General features: G+C 34.7%; 2 protein-coding genes across 9 annotated transcripts; one reads left to right on the forward strand and one right to left on the reverse strand.

Annotated features, from left to right (window-relative positions):
• The first annotated feature begins 2,402 nt into the window (after nt 1-2,402).
• LOC125858075 (uncharacterized) lies at nt 2,403-10,163 on the forward strand. 5 transcript variants are annotated; one of them, XM_049537752.1, is made up of 7 exons: nt 2,403-2,525; nt 3,248-3,274; nt 4,583-4,732; nt 5,129-7,747; nt 8,304-8,411; nt 8,564-8,738; nt 9,720-10,163. In XM_049537752.1, exons 3-7 carry the CDS (start codon nt 4,587-4,589, stop codon nt 9,924-9,926), a joined length of 3,255 nt encoding a protein of 1,084 aa, XP_049393709.1. In that variant the 5' UTR covers nt 2,403-2,525; nt 3,248-3,274; nt 4,583-4,586; the 3' UTR covers nt 9,927-10,163. The 5 variants fall into 5 exon arrangements, with proteins under 5 accessions (XP_049393709.1, XP_049393713.1, XP_049393710.1 ...); XM_049537756.1 differs by lacking the exons at nt 2,403-2,525; nt 3,248-3,274 and adding an exon at nt 2,720-3,154 and having other exon boundaries at nt 5,129-5,240; nt 5,357-7,747; XM_049537755.1 differs by lacking the exon at nt 2,403-2,525 and having other exon boundaries at nt 5,129-5,240; nt 5,357-7,747.
• A 565-nt stretch (nt 10,164-10,728) lies between these two features.
• Nucleotides 10,729-17,121, reverse strand: LOC125860109 (DNA-binding protein RHL1). 4 transcript variants are annotated; one of them, XM_049540008.1, is made up of 9 exons: nt 16,663-17,121; nt 16,186-16,296; nt 14,905-14,991; nt 14,556-14,767; nt 13,767-13,840; nt 13,382-13,542; nt 12,306-12,416; nt 11,394-11,432; nt 10,729-11,262 (listed from the first exon to the last, which is right to left on the reverse strand). In XM_049540008.1, exons 1-9 carry the CDS (start codon nt 16,969-16,971, stop codon nt 11,158-11,160), a joined length of 1,209 nt encoding a protein of 402 aa, XP_049395965.1. In that variant the 5' UTR covers nt 16,972-17,121; the 3' UTR covers nt 10,729-11,157. The 4 variants fall into 4 exon arrangements, with proteins under 4 accessions (XP_049395965.1, XP_049395964.1, XP_049395966.1 ...); XM_049540007.1 differs by having other exon boundaries at nt 10,730-11,262; nt 14,556-14,770; nt 16,663-17,120; XM_049540009.1 differs by having other exon boundaries at nt 10,731-11,157; nt 14,556-14,770; nt 16,663-17,119.
• Nucleotides 17,122-18,715: the final 1,594 nt, after the last annotated feature.

Below are 18,715 nucleotides of genomic sequence, written 5' to 3' on the forward strand. Positions count from 1 at the left end.
CCTAACAATTGACTGGGGCGAGGATGAACTTGCTTCTTTACCGGTCTATCCCTCAAGCATATGATGGTTCTTTGAATACTTAACATTTATGCAGCGGCGTACCCACATGGTAGTAAGGTGTCGTCAGAAAAAAATATTGTATATACAAGTAAAATTATATACGAAATAATTAAATAACATATTTTGGACACCTTTAACATAACAAGTTGTTATAGCTCAGTGGTTTCAACTCCTTAGAATAATGAAGTGTTTGTGTGTTTGAATCTCACTAGTTCTACTTTTTTAAAAGAGTTTTTGTTGTGCTATTTTTGGACACCATTTGTGAAATTTCTGACTCCGCCACTGCATTTATGTTGGTCCTTTGAATACTAAACATTTATGTTAGTCCTCCTGTTAATAATTATATCAGTCATATGTCGTTCTCTTCACATGCAATAAAATAAAAAATATTTATTATCTTAATTTATGTGGCATAGTTTAAATTTTAAGAGTTAAACCTATTTAATTTGATTGTAAATTCATACATGAACTATTTAAATTTTTAGAAATAAAATTTACATTTTTAAGAACCGTTTAAAATTTATGTTACAGTTCAAAATATTTGGATGACTACTTCGTCTGGCATAAACCATAAAACCACCATGAAATGAGTATTAATGAAAATGAATTTCTTGCACATTTTCCGATTTCTTCTCATTTACGAGAATTCTATTTTTAACTTTCAATACCTTCATTTAATTGGTGGGTTATTTTTGCCAAAGCAAATAAAAGTTCGATGATACCATCAAATTCAAACCGCCATAGCTGAAAAAACCTACATAATCACACCCGACATTTATATTAAATTGTATTGGGTTATTATGTTTGATGATAAAATTAAAATATCGCGTATAAAAAATTAAAAAATATATATGAATATATCATATGAAGTGAAGAATACAAGAAGAAATGCAAAGTAGGTGGGAAGTTAAAAGAAATTTTAAAGAAGTATTACTCTAGTATATACGAAATTAACGGATATATCCACACTTGACAAATATCAACTTTGTATGATAGATTTTTCTTTTATCGATTCACATGGTTTTTTACTATCATCCTTAATATATTCTAGTATTTTAGCCAACAAAATACCTTAAATGTAACACAGAATAATGATAAATGCAACGAAAATAACTTAGAAAAGAGATTTTAATTAAGTGCACCTTAGATGAGGTTTCCTTCATGTAACTCATAGAGGGGACAAAAAGGAGGGTAATATTCGAGGCAAACGCAAAATCAAAATTTAAATTTTATGAGTTTAGAATTGTATTTTATTTTTATTTTATTAGATTTTAAATCAATATTTTTTACATATTCAATGAAAATTTGAATCAAAGTTACTGAATTCGGTTGAACCCTTAATAAACACACTAGCTTTGGCCAACACTTATTATATCAAAATGGAAAATATTAGTACTCTATATGGTTTTAATATACTAATGCTATAATTCTACCTCCATGTCACTTGTCATCGTCCACTTCAAATCCTAGAAAGTAATTTCACTTGGTAGCCTACTTTTAAATAGTCACTTAAGGATTTTAAAAAATCCCTTAATTAAGTAAAGTTGGATGACTTTTGAAACACAAAACAAAATTAAGTGATTAGTTAGTGATCTTCTTGGCATTTAACTATTTAAATCAGTAGATCTTGTTAAAAAAGCTTGAAATAATTGGCATGAATAAAAATTAGCAATTCAAACTTCAAAAAATTTACTTTCAATCAAATATACATATTTGTAATTTATCTTGATAAATCAAACTTAATAAACGATTCTCTAAAGTTTAGTCTTAACAAGCTAAACTCCAAATAGAAAATATCAAAAGTTTAGCTTTTGCAAGCCAAATGCATATGCTTGAAATTAATATTGAAATATCCAAGTTTATAGATTTTTATGTTCCTTGCTATAACTTAAATAGTGATCCTCATATAAAAGTGCGACTTTATGCCACTCTCACCACATATGTCTAAAGTTTCTTTTTTCTTTGTTTGCTTTTAATCTTTCTTTCTTATAATTCAATTATAACTTCTATTATAGACCTAAATTTTTGGTCATGATTCATGAACTAATAAACTTTATAATTTGTTTTCCCTAATTGAAATTGAAAAGTTTAGACCAGAAATAGCTAAATTGTCAAAAAAATTTGTAGGAATTTTGACTATAACTTAAATAGTGGTTCCCAATTGGCTATATGTGACACTTGGGCCAAATTCAAGTTTTCCATTTCTTGACATGACACTCAAGAAGTAGCAAAAGAGCAGTGACTGTGAGTCCTTATCTCATTGAAACTGCACCTGTCAATGTCTCAGTGGCCCTCTTCTCTCTGACCACCTCCACCCCCACCCCCACACCCACACCCCAAGGGAGAAAAAGGAACAAAGACCCCACTTTGATTGCTATTCCTTAAACATAATTTCACACATAAACACTGATGATTCTTTGAACTTTTGCTGTTTTCATCTTGTACCTTGTTCTTGATTCTGAAAGGCAAGTTTTTTTCAATCCTTTTCTTGAATTTATTATGTATGTTTACAAGGGCAACAAAACCCATAAAGGACTAATTGAAAAAAAATATATTTTGTTCATAGCTTTATCTATTTTAGGAATATTTTTTTTGTTTTGTGCATGTGTTGAATGGTTGGGGTTTGAGAAAAAGCTCCGTTTTTGATTCTTGACTTAAACAAAATATAGCACTCATTTCCTAAATTCTAGGAACCTTGAATTGCTCTTATTTTTTGGAAAAAATTTAAGCTTTGTGATTTTGGGGTTTGCTAGGATTAAGGTATTTAGATGTAGATTGGTAATAATCTATGTTTTACCTCAGTTTCTCTTTCTTGGTTGTTTGTATTTAGAGATGGTTGGTCCTTTTTGTGTGGCTGTGTTTTGTTTTTTGTTATGAATTTATCCAAACAAAAGTAGTGATTAAGATTGTCTTTAATTTGGGTTTGCATAAATTTGTGTGGCCTCTTTGAATTTCACTTTCTGCACCAGGGAAGTGCCCAACTTGAGTTACACAAGCTCATAGGGTTCTTCTCTTTTTTCATTTTTTTCCCTATTGATTTTTCATCCCTTTTAGGCTTTAGCATAATGTTATTTTCATCTTCAATTGCTGGCTGGTAAATCTTTGTTTCCTATTGTAATGTTCAATGATTTAATGAATTGAATATTTTTAGTTTTATATTTTATGATGTGCTTTCATTTTCCTGCAGAGATAATTGCTGAGGTCTTCAGGTCAGGTATACCACTGTTCTTAATCTGCAGGTTCATTAAAGATAAATTTCATTGTAAATGGGATGCTGAGGTTCAACGTGATCCTTTAAAGTCTCTCTGATTATTTGCTCATCCGCCATTTTGAGGTTGTAAGACCTAATAGTATTTGCGCCTTCTCAGCTAGTAATATCTTGGATGTATTTGACTAGAAATTTAGGTGTTGTTCGAATCTCCGACTTTCCTTATTCAAGCTGGCCTATCTTTTACTATTACATAAGTGATATTCATAAAATTAACTTTTCTTTGTTGTAATGCAATAACCTTTCCTCCTATAGAATTGAGCATCTATCACAATGTAATTTTTCAGAACTAAATGACCTTAAAAACCATGTGAAAGTTCTTTACCTTGTCCATTTGTTACCCTTTCATTGTCTTCCTCTACCCTGATCGTTGATTTTTTCTAGCATGGCTGTAAGCAGTTCTAGTGTAAGTTAGCATGATTGTATTTGTCCAAAAATCAACCTTTACTTCTCGTAGATTACTTGACCACGTTTTTTTTCTACTTGAACCTTCTCCTTCTCCTTTTGCTTGGACATATTCTTGCTAAATGGAGTTCACTTTATTTAGAAGTTCCACTTGTTCATGTAGTATATGTGAGTGCAATTGGATTACCTTTATTCTAGTACATACCTACTTTGATGAGCATGGAGTTTTAGTAAATAAAGTTTGAATAGATTGTTTTCAGACGTCACATCGGATTAATATGATAATGGTACTAGTTTATATTAATTTGAATTCCTATTTTTAAAGAAGGAGAGCTTTTATTTAATTGTGAATCAAGTTTTTGGGATAGACTTACAAAATACTCCCTCTGTCCCATATTAGATGGGCATCTTACTAAAAACAGTTGTCCCATATTACTTGATCATTTACTAAAACAGGATTGAATTAATTAATTTTTTTCCATTTTACCCCTACAATTTCCTTTGGAATGTGAACAATTCCCAATACTAGTTATTCCTATACTTTATGTATATTTTTTCTAACTTATTTTTATGTGCATTAATATGAACAAAGGGCAAACTAGTAAAGTTGATCAATCTATTAATGATTTCTTAATCACCGTGTAAAATAAAAAGTGTCCATCTAACATAGGACGGAGGGAGTAGTAAGTATAGCTGTTCCAAGAAGTAATAAGTTTTGCAAACTTTAGGAAGCCTTGTACCTTGAACAGTATTCTTTGATATTTACATTTTCTGGAAGTTGAAAACTGCTGAGTGCTGAGGATGCACATATGGTGATATTTAAATGCTACTTACACTTGGCTGTTGCAGAAAAATGCTCGGTGTCCTTAGGAGATCAGGTAATGACATTAAGAAAGATCCAGACATAGATGACAGTACCTTGTCTCGGAAATCTCTGGAGGTGCTAAAGTTTAGTTCATCTCCCACGGTTGTGTATATTTGTTGCTGCAAATCACAGTGGTACGCCAACACTTCAACGTTCATCTGGGAAATTCTGACATGTATTGTGGTACTTCTAGGACTATGGAGTATCACAAATGTGATTGAGAAGTGAAATTGTATAACCTTTGACATCATACACCATGTTATTTGCTCATCTTTAGTAATTGAAATATCACATGAGCTGCCAACCTTTGGCCCAAGATTTTTTCGCAGTAGTCATTTGAGTCCTTTATGAGAATGAGATTCTACAAGAGTTTGGCCTATCAAAAAGTCATTTGAGTCCTTTATCAAGTTCCACACAATTATGTTCAAGCTTTTAAGAAAAACTATTATATGTGTCATGCAGTAGTTTCTTGCAGATTTTATTTTTCAACTTTTACAATGTTCGTATCTCATAAATGAATCATTTCACAGCTCTACAGATGTGGCATTCTTTGCTTTGGAACCCAGTGGACGATGGAGAGTTCTTGTTCCTCCACAGCAATATCTCTACCGTGAGATCTGTTGGAAATCACCTCAATCAAATGTAAATAGCTTGCAAGTTGGTTCTTTGTTGCCATTAACTTCTCTCTTATTTGGTAGACAGAAGATTCAAAGAGTTATGAATGTTGACTCTACTCTTGAATCAATTATGTCTAGCAGCTCTCTACACCATGAAGGTTCTTTGAGAAATCTAAATGAATGGAACATGTTATCAATCACTTCTTCTGGTCAAAATCCAATCACCGAATGTGAATTTCCTGGAACCATCACCCACGGATCTGATGCTATTAGTGTAGAAGACATGTACACTCATGACTCTAAGAAAGAAAAATCCACAGACAAATACTCAAGGAAGAAACCTAGGAAGAAGGGGAAACGGAACAGAAATCTCAAGTGCAGTAATGGCCTAAATGAGCTGCAATCTGCAGTTGGATGTTCAATAACTCAAGCTGTGATACAAAATATACAGCATAGATCAATTAGTTCTTCTGCTAATATTTGTAATTCCTTGATGAATGATGCCATGACCGTGAGCTCTATTTCTTTTGGTTCAAGCAGTGATGAAAGATGTAGTCAGCGTGTCTGTAAATCACCTCATCCTATTGCCAGAATAGAGGTTTCTTCTAGTGAAGACATCTTAAAGAGTGCAAAGCTGGACGGACCAGGTCAAATTGAGGAGCTTAGAGAGGGGGAAGTGTGTTCAAAGCAGCATGCTGGAAATCTTTATGGAACAGAAAAGAGGGACAAGTACATTAGAAGAGTTCCCAATGACTCAAATGTCTATGCAAGTAGTACCAGGAACCATAATAGCCATTCGAGGAAGGAAAATTATCAGTATATTTGGAAAAGGGTTCAGAAGAGTGATGCTGATGTAAGCAACTGTGACTCGGAAAAGTTGAACTTAGGTTTCTCACAGTCTGATGATAGGTTGAAAAAGAATACATTGAAGAAAAAGTTTCCTAATCCTGTTGATTCTATTATATTGTCACAATCAGCCCATGAAAATCAGGAAAAGCTCAAATTCCCTAAAAACCCCAGAGGACATAAGTATCCAGGCTCACTGCAGGAGAATGAAAGTCAATGTGGAAAAGGATCTCCAGTTAATGGAGACTGTTCAAATGCTTGTTTGAAGACTAACATGCAATCAGATCCTAGCCAAATAGCTTCGGCAAAAAGATCAATAAATGTAGCAGATTCTCAAACTAGAACAAGTTCTTTTAGGGCTAGATACAAGAAAAGGAATGTTCAGTATGTCCCTTTAAAACCAATCCCGAATCCCAAATCTTGTCCCCGTGACTTGGAAGCAAAAGAAAATGTCCCAATTGTTGTATCCGGCTTGGATGATCAAATGGTCGAACATCAGTTTTTGTTACCTCGATCAGAGAAATTCAATGGCCTGACAGAGCAGCAGGGGGAGCTTCTTGCTGCGGATGGCGAGGGTGATAAAATGGACAAAGAAGCTTCTCCTTCTGGTCAAATTAAGCATGAGCATGACACTGTCCCTCAAGCTATCTCCAAATCTTGGATGCACCAAGAGCTTAAAGATTCTGAGCTACCAAATTGTTTGTCAGTGGGGACGCTTGTTGAACCAGAAAGATGGACCTCCAAAAATGCCACACAGGAGCAACTGGCTTCTAAATGTCTAGCTCCTGTTTTTTCCTCAGTGAATGTCAGAGTGAAAAATGCAGGTCAAAATGTAGAAAATATTAAGGCATCACCTGGTGATACTCAGTTTGGGAAGTTGAGAAATCATAGCATGCACACTCGAGAACCGGGCTGCAACAATGCTGCTATGGAAACGTTCTTCAATCCTGAAACTAAAAGCAAAACCTTTCACAGTCTCGAAAATGATTGGAGAAACATTGCTCAGGCAGTGAACGATGCCCATAGGGCACTGCTAGCCTCTAAATCCATTGAGATAGGTAAGGGATATCCTGCTGCTGAATTTGAGAAACTTCTTCATTCTGCCTCTCCAATTATATGCCCATCTGCTAGTATTCAGACTTGTCAGGCTTGCTTCCCTAGTCGAGCTACTAATGCACCTCTCTGCAGACATGAGATACCCAATGTCGCTTTGAAGAACTTGTGGCAGTGGTATGAGAAACATGGGAGCTATGGTTTAGAAGTAAAAGCGGAGGACCACCGAAATGCAAGACAATGTGGGATGGATGGTTTCGAGTTTCGTGCATATTTTGTTCCATATTTGTCAGCCATTCAGCTTTTCAAGGACCATAGGACTCATCCAATCCATAATGATAAAAGGAATCTGGGGTCCATGGAGGTGGACTGTAAGATGAATAAAATATCTGAGGGTTCACCTAAAGTAGATCTGCATTCAATATTTTCTGTACTTGTACCTCAACCTCGTGCTGAGGATTCAAGCTCTTTACTACAAAAAGGTGATCTCTCTGAATCAGGGTCATCTTCAGAGTGCAGTACTGGTGATTCACATCATCTACCAGATGAATTTGAGTTGTCTGATGATACGGAGCTTCTCTTTGAGTATTTTGAATCTGAGCAGCCTCAAAGGCGGCGACCCTTGTTTGAAGCGTATGTCATACTTGAGCTGTTTCTTCTAGCATTTAGTTTATCTTTTGTTAAGTGTTTCCCTAGAGTGTTGAATTTCTTGTGGAAAACTAAAATGCAAGTGGGTCAAGATATGAAGGAGGTTTCAATGGGTTCTTGTATAATCAGACTTTAATATCTTAGTGATTTTGCAACGTCAGGGGAAAAAAATATATACTGACCAGCCTCTCATGTCCTCTTGCAATGCAACATTAGCCCGTCATTAGGGAAGTTATTGTCAGCACATCGTTATCTTCAATACTGATTTTTTTTCCCAATACTGACTTATACTCCATGATTACTCTTATTTTGCTTCTGGTGAAGAACCAACTTTTATTTCCCTCTTCTCTGGTGTTGGATTTTAGGTAAGCATACTTATTTTGCTATTATTTCCCATGCTCTCTAAGCAGGGAAACTCTTGTTTGATTGATTTGTCATCCTTGAGTTCTATGTGAGTTGTATGCAGCTCGTTGCCAGGAAGGGCTTTTTTTTTTTTTTTCAATATCACTCTGCTGATCTTTCTTCAAAATCTCTATTACAGAATACAGGAACTTGTCTCTGGTGATGGACCCCCCTCAAACTGTAGATCATATGGAGATCCATCCATCCTACATACAGTGAGCTTACGTGATCTGCATCCTCATTCCTGGTTAGTAGTGGAAACGTGTAGCTTGTATGGTGTCAAATATGTGAGGTGCTATACATATCTACATACCTGTTTGGGGAAATGCGTATGTGAAAAACCATCATCTAGTTCCAGAGCAAGATTCTTATAGATCTGAATATTCTGTGTACTTACAGGTTTTCGGTTGCATGGTACCCAATTTATAGGATACCCGATGGCAATTTGCGTGCTGCTTTCTTGACTTATCATTCACTTGGCCATTTTATTCACAGAGAGCAGTCATTTAAAGACTCTAGTGTGGATGCCTGTATGGTTTCTCCAATCGTAGGCCTCCAAAGCTACAATGCTCAGGTAGAATCATAGTGGCCAATCTCACAATGTGAAGGTGTCTCATAAAATTTCCTAAAGTTTATTGGACTTCTGTTGAGATATTATCATGGTTAAAATTATAAATCTCATGATAAGAAATTCTTAAAATGAATATATCTGTAACAAAAATGTGTAATTTTGGATATATCTTGGTGGTGCAAACTATAGAGCATAAAATGACTTTAGGAAGTATGTCCAAGGTAAAATGAGCATGAAATATTTGCCATGTTATCCTCCGTCACAATCCCTGAAGTTCTGCTGTTAAAGAAAAATACAGTATGCTGGTAATCCTGGAAAGCTCCTGAAAATAGTCAATTGAAAGTCAAAATTTGCTAGCTTAAACCATATATTAGTGGTCTTATTGTCCTGTGCAACACTGCAACTATTGAAGAAAATCTATTGTGCAATTTTTACTTCTTTGAATGAAGGACATGGATTTATTTTGTTGATTTGGTCTGGTTGGGGAAACTCCACATACATGAGCTTTACAAAGCATCAGTGCTATGTGCCTGTATCAAGGAGGAGGATTGCGGTGGATTGACAGTCAAAAATATAAAAATAATCTAATTATGATGAATTCCTTGTATACTGCATTAAAAGAGCAGAATGGGGACAATGAAACGAACTCATTTAGCTAATCTCAACTAATTTGGAATTGAGGTGTAGTTGATTGAGTATGGCCTGGTTAGGCAAAGACTACAAGGTGGTTCACGCAAGTGAAGTTGTACACATTTACAACTAAGAGAACTGTTTTTGTATTCACCTCTTCATTAGTATACCTGGCACCCCCAATCTAAGCCGGCCCATTGAATTCTTCAAGTTCACAACAGAAATTATTTGTATAGCTGTAAAAGTACCTGCCACGAGTTAATACTTGTCAACTGACATTTTTATTATCCCTGCGTGTAAATATACTGTACATGGCAATGACATTTCTTTTTGTCTTAATGGCAAAACAAATAGGGTGAATGCTGGTTTCAGCCAAGGCACTCTGGTGACGACCTGACAGAAGAATTCTTGGATATGGACCTTCATACAGTTCTGAGAGAGCGACTAAGAACATTAGAGCAGACTGCATCAATTATGTCACGAGCTGTGAGAAAGATTGGGAATGATACGCTCGTGAACATACATCCTGATTATGAGTTTTTCCTGTCCAGGCGACGCTAACTGTTTCTGATCCTTGTATTTTCTGTTTATAAGATGGTACTCTCTGTACATAGCTTAGCGTACTGATAGGATCCCTTTTTCAGGATTGGAAGTAGTGCTTACTGGTTACAGTTAGAATCTTATCTATTTGTAAGCTTAGAGTTTCGTAATTCCGCTGTTGTACATATTTAGACTTTTGTCTAGCTAGAATCAAAGAATGCAACGTGTTATGAGATGCTTTTTGCGAATATAAAGTCAGTACAGAATTATTTGTGTTTTAACTATGAGAGTTGGTTTCGGGTTTTCATTCCGACGTTCAGCATGCGAAAATGAGAACTAGTTTTTGAGGTTGAAAGTCTCTTTAATAGTTTTGCTTGTATGGGTTTCACCAAGTGTACGAAACACAAATACAGGAGGATGGTGGCACTAAGTTGATAGTCAAAGAAGGATCTTTTGAATGTGTCTGTGTATTCTCTACATATGACATTTAAATGGAGAAACATGGTCGGTAAGGTGTATTCTCACAAAACATATTCAATGCAATGAACTTGAACGAAGTAGAAATTATATAAACCACTCTAGTTACGTTGCTGTATAAGATAGTGCTAGACCAATGTACGAGAAGTTGGTTTATCTCACAAGTAAAGCAGAAGCCTTGAATTTTGGAACTAGAACCTCAATATTGCATCATATTTTAGTTTATAAATTCAAGAGTCCCTCACTTCATGAATATTTGTGTAGTTTCAGTAGAAATGAAACAAAGAAAAGATGACAACACTTCTGTCGTCTTTATAGTCATGACGTCTAATTTTTTTTTATCAGAACTACATTTGAGGGTATTCATGACATCTATAGCAAGGTTCGTTATAACAAAATCTCAACTCAACACTGGTATCATATAATCACTGATTATGCGATAGCTGAAAAGACCTAGGGGAATTGGAATTCAGAGACAAGAAATCTGAACAAATTAACTACTTCAGCCTGCCGATCACATATTACATTCTTATGGCTTTATACACACTCTTCCATAACTAACTTTGGCTTTCTTCACGTCATCCTCCTCCCTCCCAAATGTAATCTTCGAGTCTTATAGGAGAATCATCCTCCTAGAGCACCGACATGGCAAGCCCATGTGATGTTCACTTCGTGGTGTCCTCCTTGGCATCCAGATTAGCAGCTTCTTCAATTGGATTTACAACATTTGTCCGCAAGAGTAATTTGCAGATCCATTGAGAATGGTTGTCATATTCTATCGATTAAAACATAAAATACAAAACTCAAGCAGCCCAATCTTCATCACTAGCTTCATCACTAGCTTCTGTATCCTGAACACATTTAAGAGTTGAAGAATAACCTAAAGATATGAGAGTCTAGGACTTCACTGCAGCATAAAAAACTTGACGACACAACACCTAAACAGTTAAATTAACAGACAAAATTAATCAATGAAAAGAAATTCTTTTAGAAGTGTTTCAGAACTCAAACCTTAGATGAACTAGACAACTCTTCAATGTCATCTTCACCCTACAGAGTATGTCAAAACACAAGAGACAACATTTATATTAGCTGAATTTAGAAATACGAGCACAACCAGTACAGATCTTGTACTGATTTGGTAAATCAAATGAACCAAGATACATAGATTTTGTCAGCGGAGCATGAGAAAAAAAAATGGCTCTCCTAATTCCTATCCATGAAGCAGTCATACATTTTCTTTTTATGACATGAATGGTTAGAAAAATGAATGCACTCATCAGACCAAATCCTTCCTTTTTAATTTACACAGAAAAAAAGTTTCCATTAATGTCTGGTTTAAACATGTATCATCAGTTTCAGAAAACACGAGATAAATTTAGAAAGCTATAGTCAAAGCTGCACATCCAAGGAAGATGCATAACTTCAAGTGGGAAACTGTTTGTCATGAGTGATATATTTCATTACCATAAAGAATAATGTTCAAGAACAGCCATAATCTTGCGACGTGTATCATGAGCACAGAAAAGAGGAGCACTCTCCCAAACTTCCCTTAGCATGAAGGTGGTATAAGAAGTTTGCCAATGAGTCCAGTTTAATCCAAATTAAGGTGAACTACCTCCCAATATTTGAAATCTAAACATCATTCAGGGGTGAGAAAAGATCCAATTGTCGAACTAAACGAAGATTCAGAAAGTTAGTTACTATGTATATCACCTGGATATATAGTCTATGAACCAAGTCAATTATTTTCAAATATATCTTCAACATTATAAGAGCCTGCTGGACTTCCTTTCTTTATCTTTGCTAGCTAGTCAAAATTGCCACTTAAGAGGAAAGAAAGACGATGAAAGAAACAGAGTCGCCTAGAGTTGGACTGAGCATGGCAAGTGGATAAATTGCAGAACATAGTCTGAATTTTACCTGAGAAGTACCAACATGATCAGGCATGGTTGAACCACATTCTGTGTTGGATTCCCCTTTGTTTGTTGATTTTCTTGTTTTCCTTTGAGAAACTCTATCTGGAGTGAAAAGCTTCAAAGTTTGTGGAGAAATACAAACATTAATTATTTGTGCATCAACAGAACAAGTATGAGTATGACCCAATAAAATATGAAGAGAAGTCGACAAAAAGTTCACTTTTACCCAAACACACTTCTTTTCTTTTTCTTTTTTGATATAAAACCCAAACATAAAATTGATGGTTACTAGCATGTGATTCTATCTATGATATGAACTATTAAGTGGAATATCCCCAACTATAGTCCCTCAGTGATCACTTTGAGCATATAACTCAACCGCTAAAGTCATATTTTGCAACAAAATTCAGGCCAGGAAAACTAAAATTCATGAGGAGGAAGGGAGGGGGGTCTCAGCATTTTTTTTCCCCAAGGCAAGCTATTCCAGCAAACACCAATATAATAGCTTCCACATTTACCTCTGCAAATGAATTAAGCTATTGCTCCTATTGTGAAACTGGCCTTCTATTTCCTATCTTTCCACACCACTCCATCCATGATACTTTCATTGCCTCTCTTTACCATCCATCTCTACCCTCTTTTAGCGAATGACGGTAATGCAGGACTACAACACTTTTTACTCTCAAGTCTCAATAACCATATCCTACAGTGGCTATCAAACACCTTCATAACTATGTCTATAGAAAATCATGTAGTGTAGCATCACTATTGGATATAACAGGATGACATCACCAAATAAAATTTCTGAATGCAGGTGATTCTACTTTTGTAGGATACGAGCTTTAGGAAATTTAAGGGAAGAAGAATTGTGGTGGCCCATGAGGGGAGTTCATAAAAAACATGCATGGGTCTCCCTCCCCCCCCGCCCCCCCTCTTCAACAAGTACACATTAATGTTGTTAGATAGACGATATGTTCAACAATTTCTAAAACTAACTTGTTGCCTCATGACAGAGCTACGAGTCCATACCTTGTTTACTTTTTTTCTTTATGAAGTAAGATAGACTGATAGAGTCCGTACCTTGTCCACTTTCTTAAACATTGTTGAAATAGTAGCCTGAACAAGAGAACTTTGCTTAGTACGGGCGGATTTCTTAGACTTGGAAGCAGTTTCGGCAAGGGCAGTAATTTTTCCAGTAACTTGACTTTGTACTACAGTTTCATCACAAAGAATGTCACTGCCTGCACCACAGATTTTTCATTCCATTAAACTATTTAAAAGGAACTGGAAGATAGCAGGTGAAGGGAGATGAACAATAGAACAAACCCAGAGAACAGAGACAAGACTTTGAGGGACTCTCACTCTAATGGCTTCTTTAAAGAAGTTCGGAAAAAACTAATAAAGGATATAAGAAAATATTTTTGAGATGTTTCCAGAAGTACATTTTTTTGTGAACGATCCATACCAGTTTTCTCTTCCCCCTCGGAAGATTCGACTTCATTGTCAACCAATTCATCCCCGGAAGAAACTTCTGCAAAACTGAATTATTGAACATAAAAATACAGGTCATGTATTAAGCAGACATCAGAGTCAACTAGATCTTACTTAATACAGGAAAATATCCCTCAAGAAATTAGTGCAAACAAATACACAGTAAAATTTCAAAGAAAAAAGTTATAGGCATATAAAGTAGCGACAGAAGATCAGTGATCGTTCAGTTTCTTCTGTGGATAGTCCTTGAATGAGTACCAAACTAAAGCTCCTTAACCGGAGTCCTCAGGAGTGTTAACATATTCTTATTTCCTAACAATAAGGGCGCATATTATGAATGAATTAATTTTAAATGCCTACTCTTTTTTTTTTTGATGAAGTAAGGAGATTTCATTAGAAGGCATCAAGAAGATGCAAGGCAATAAGTTACAGCAAAATAAGGGGGCTGCTCCTGTACAAGAATTTACTAAATAACTAAAGAGCAGACATAGTCCAAAAAAAGATCAACAGTGGTTACAGGGGCCTGGTTGAACCGGCTATATAAGAAGACTAAACAGTTGGATTTAAGAATGTGGTTAGGTTTTAAATGCCTACTATTTCTTATGCAGGTACAGTTATCCTGGGCAGTCCATGAAGTTATCTTTCACCTCAGTGATAAAAGCTATGTTATACTACATACAGTTAGTTGCATGCAATATGATACAGTCAGTGCAAGGTACCAGTAATAAGGAAAACTACATGTTATACAAATCAAAGCATATACTTGATTTTTTTTCCTGCTGCCCTTGCTGAACGACGAGATGGAGTTAATTCGATAAACTCTTTTGAATCATTTTGACTTTCTGATAATAACTCCTCCTGTTCATGTTCAGGAGACTGTTGTTCCACATGCTTGACCCCACATTCACTAGTACTTCGTTTTTGAACACATGTAGCACCAGCACCACCTTTAAAATCACACTCCGATTTCTCTTGCTGCTGTAACCAAATAAGATATCCAACAGTATCAGCAATTCTTTGGAAACAGTGGGAAACAATCAGCAACTTTAGCATACTCTATTAATTAATGCTTTAACCAGTTGGGTTAGGAACAATTTGACAAAAAAACTAACCACATTCAGCTCTTTTGGAAACTCGAGTCGTGCTTCTTCAGGATTCTCATCTTTCCTCCCTATCCACCATGCATCAGAAAACACAATCTGGAAAAGAAATACGCCAAAAATCAGGAAAAATGAAAGAGGTTAAGTAAATGCAACTAAGTGCTAAACAAATCCTTTTAGTTTTCATCAGAGCCTTATAATAAGGTGAACTATAACATAAGTAAACTAAATCCTAATCTGTCGAACAGAGTCAACAAACAAAGTAGATCTAAGAAAAACATTTGCAATGGTTATTGGCACTTGATATTCAAAATGTTTATACAACAACAACATACCCAGTGTAATCCCACAAGTGGTGTCTGGGAGGGTAGAATGTATATTCAATATGTTTATAATATCTCAAAAAACAACTTTTTTAAAAGAAAATCGATGAAATCATGGGAAACAGACTTAATAACTGAATATGCCTTCGTGATGGATAAGTCAACTGTATAGAAACAACGTTTTTTGTGATCAAACTTTTGGAATGTAAAATGAAATATTAGCCTAGGAGATGGAAGTAAGGAATCAAATAATAGCACTTAATTGAAGGTTCCTTTCACATCTCACAATGCAATTCAATGCTATTCAACTTACAACATTTAAATAATAATAATAACTTGAGAATGAAACTTGGAAGAACAATAACATGCTTGAATCAAATGAAAATCTAGAAGACAGAAAACTTTAGCCCAATAAGTTCCATGAGTCAAAATATTGAACATGCGCACTCCCAAAGACTCCAGTAGCAAGCTCATCAGGAAAGAACAGAACCATTTATAATATGGATGTTGCCAAATCATAAAGCATATTAGAATTATGACAAACCATAAAGCATATCACAAATATGGTCTTTATCAAATTTAACTAAAGAGCCATTCTTGGTTCTATTTTTCATTGTTATGAAACATGTCTATTAGGAAAAAGATAAATAGTTCCTCTCGGCTTGTTCCAACTCCTTGGAGAATGGCTCCTGCATACTCTCTTTTCAATCATAGAAAGCAGTATTTATTTCTATAGACAATATAATTCCACAGCTTGCAAGGAATCAATGAGAAGGAAAGTTCTACTATCTGTTTTACTTCTAAATATGATGCCTTGGTGATGATTATAACAATGTTCATGAAACATTAGTGATTAGATAGGAAGACAGGTTTTTGCAAATGAAGCTCCAGGGATTAAAATTAATACTAAGATAAACAGATTAAAACACAGAACAGAGAGAGAGAGAGAAAGAGTCATAGAACTACCAACCATATTGTCAAGGTAATCTTCGCACACTACATTTTTCCCACCTCTGGAGAACTGCATAGTCAGATAACCATTTTTTGGATATACAATTGTCCCAAACAACTTCATTTGACCCTGCAGATCCAATTGGACAAAAAATTCACTTAATAAAAGAATTCCATGATCTCCAATCAGCACGAATACATCCACACTATGGGTAGCAAGTGCAGTCATACCAACTACCTTCGACATATGAAATTTATAAGCAAAAGAAAATTCAAAAAGCTACATCTTAAAAAGTATATTAACTCCACTTAATTTCCACAATTACTACTAATTCCTGAGCAATCAATCCCTAACAAGCAAGCAAATCTACCAAATAAAGTTGAAACACTATCCTTTGTTTCCTCATTAGCGGGTTTCTGATCATTAAGACGTCAAGTGCTAGGAAAATACCCGAAAGTAGCAAAAGTTGATTAAAGTAAGTAAAAAATATTATACCTGAGGGAAGTTGAGGTAGAGAATGGGGTTTTTGGTACCAAGGTCTTTGAGCTCACCAATTTTACCCCCGGAAACCGGGGCAAGTAAACCGGGAAGAGAAAAGAGGAAACGATTCTTCCGTTGAGATTTGCGCAAAATGTCTTTACCGTGATGTTTAATCACAGTTTTTGATGGATTCAGAGAATTATTAGCCCTTGAAGGATTCTCTGAGACCATTTGCTTCGAAATTGCAAGTTTCTTTAACCTCTTCTTCTCCTCCGTATCTGGATTGGATTCTCCATTTGCTGCCTTCTTCCCTCCTCGAGCCATAGCCCTAACTCCGCCGGAACAGTTGCTGGAAACTGCACTTAGCTTAGTAATACGAGCAGAAGTTTATGAAAAGAAAAAATGCTAAATCCGCCGCTGGTGGTGGAGCGGTAGTGAAAAAACAAATTGACAACGCCGTCTAAACAAAAGTACAATTTTATTAATTCCCCGTTTGTTCTTAATTTAGTTAAGAACAAAATTAAAAAATATATATAGTTAATTAAGCTACCCACATATATGATATATGATGGATCAAAATTTCCTTCAAACATGCATAATGTTACAAAAATTAGTACAAGTTTATTACATACTTACATACACTAAAATAAATGGTAGTAATATTTTTATTTTAAAATGAAAAAATAACACGTATAAATTAACATGGAAAGAAGTATTTAGTGACAGTTATATAAATGATAGCAGTATTAATTGTATTTGCAATACAACCTAATACAACAAATACAATATATATCCAAACTCTCTCTCACCTCTCGTCTATCGCCTTTCTCTTCCTGATCTCGCTCGTCTCTCTCCTCTTTAATTTCTCCTAATTTCATTTGTCTCTCTTCTTCTCCAAACATATAGCTATGAACCTATAGGTCTCTAATTAAACTCAAACTATGATCATTTTTTGAAAATTTCTTTATTTTTAAAGCATAAAACATAGTAAATAATTCTCTTACTTTATTCACCTAAATTTTGTTTCAAAAGTTTTTCAAAGTTAAATATTTAGTTTATGAGTTCGATTGCTCAGATGAACACACGATTAATAGTTATTTATCTTATAAAATTATTATTTTGTTAAATAAATTGGACTAACCTTTTAACTAAAAAAAATAAAATGAATAAGAAGAAATGTGATATTTCGAGATAATAATTGTTAGGTCTCATTTGTATGCTTTTAATAAAGGTCTTAATTGTAATTATTCATTTTGTTTGTTTAGTAAAACCAAATCTAAATCTAAATCATAATGATTTCAAACTTATCTGCATTTGTTTTATAATCGTAATCACTTAATATATATATATATATATATGAGTTATTAAGATTTATAATAAAGTTCTCGTATGATTGAGATATTTATTCAATGTTTTTACAACTTCATCTATTTTCATAGCTAACTGTCATATCATTATTGTTACACATCATTATCACTATCATCCATCATCTATCATTATCATTATCATTATCAATCACATAAACATCACTAACGTCAATCACTACTGTCAATTATCACCATTGTTAGCCGTCATTTTTAATCATCACATCCAACGACTATTACTATTACGCCAGTCAATAACGACAATCACTACAACAATCATTATATATATATCATCAACCACCATTATTAGTTGTCATCGTCAACTACCACGATCAACAAACCATAATTATTTATTATTGTCAGTCATCATCGCCCCTAAATAACTACTACCCAAAGCCAGAGCTATTTTTACGCTTCAAATACGGGCTATATAACATTTTATGTAAGATTATCGTGTTCAAATTCTGACCTGCATTAAATTAAGAGAAAATTTCAGAAATAGCAAACATAATAGACATAATAAGGCTCTATAACTAGAGTTTCGATAATTGCACTCTGTATCTATAGTACTGTTTGCTATGGAGGTTGTGGTTTGTATATTTCGCTTGCGAATATACAAATATAGTAAGTATATACAAATTCTACATTTATACATTTAGGAATTTTTCAGAACTCTGTTTGTATATTTCGCTTGCTAATATATA

The sequence above is a fragment of the Solanum stenotomum genome, chromosome 3, assembly GCF_019186545.1.
Source record: "Solanum stenotomum isolate F172 chromosome 3, ASM1918654v1, whole genome shotgun sequence".
Classification (NCBI taxonomy): Eukaryota; Viridiplantae; Streptophyta; class Magnoliopsida; order Solanales; family Solanaceae; genus Solanum; species Solanum stenotomum.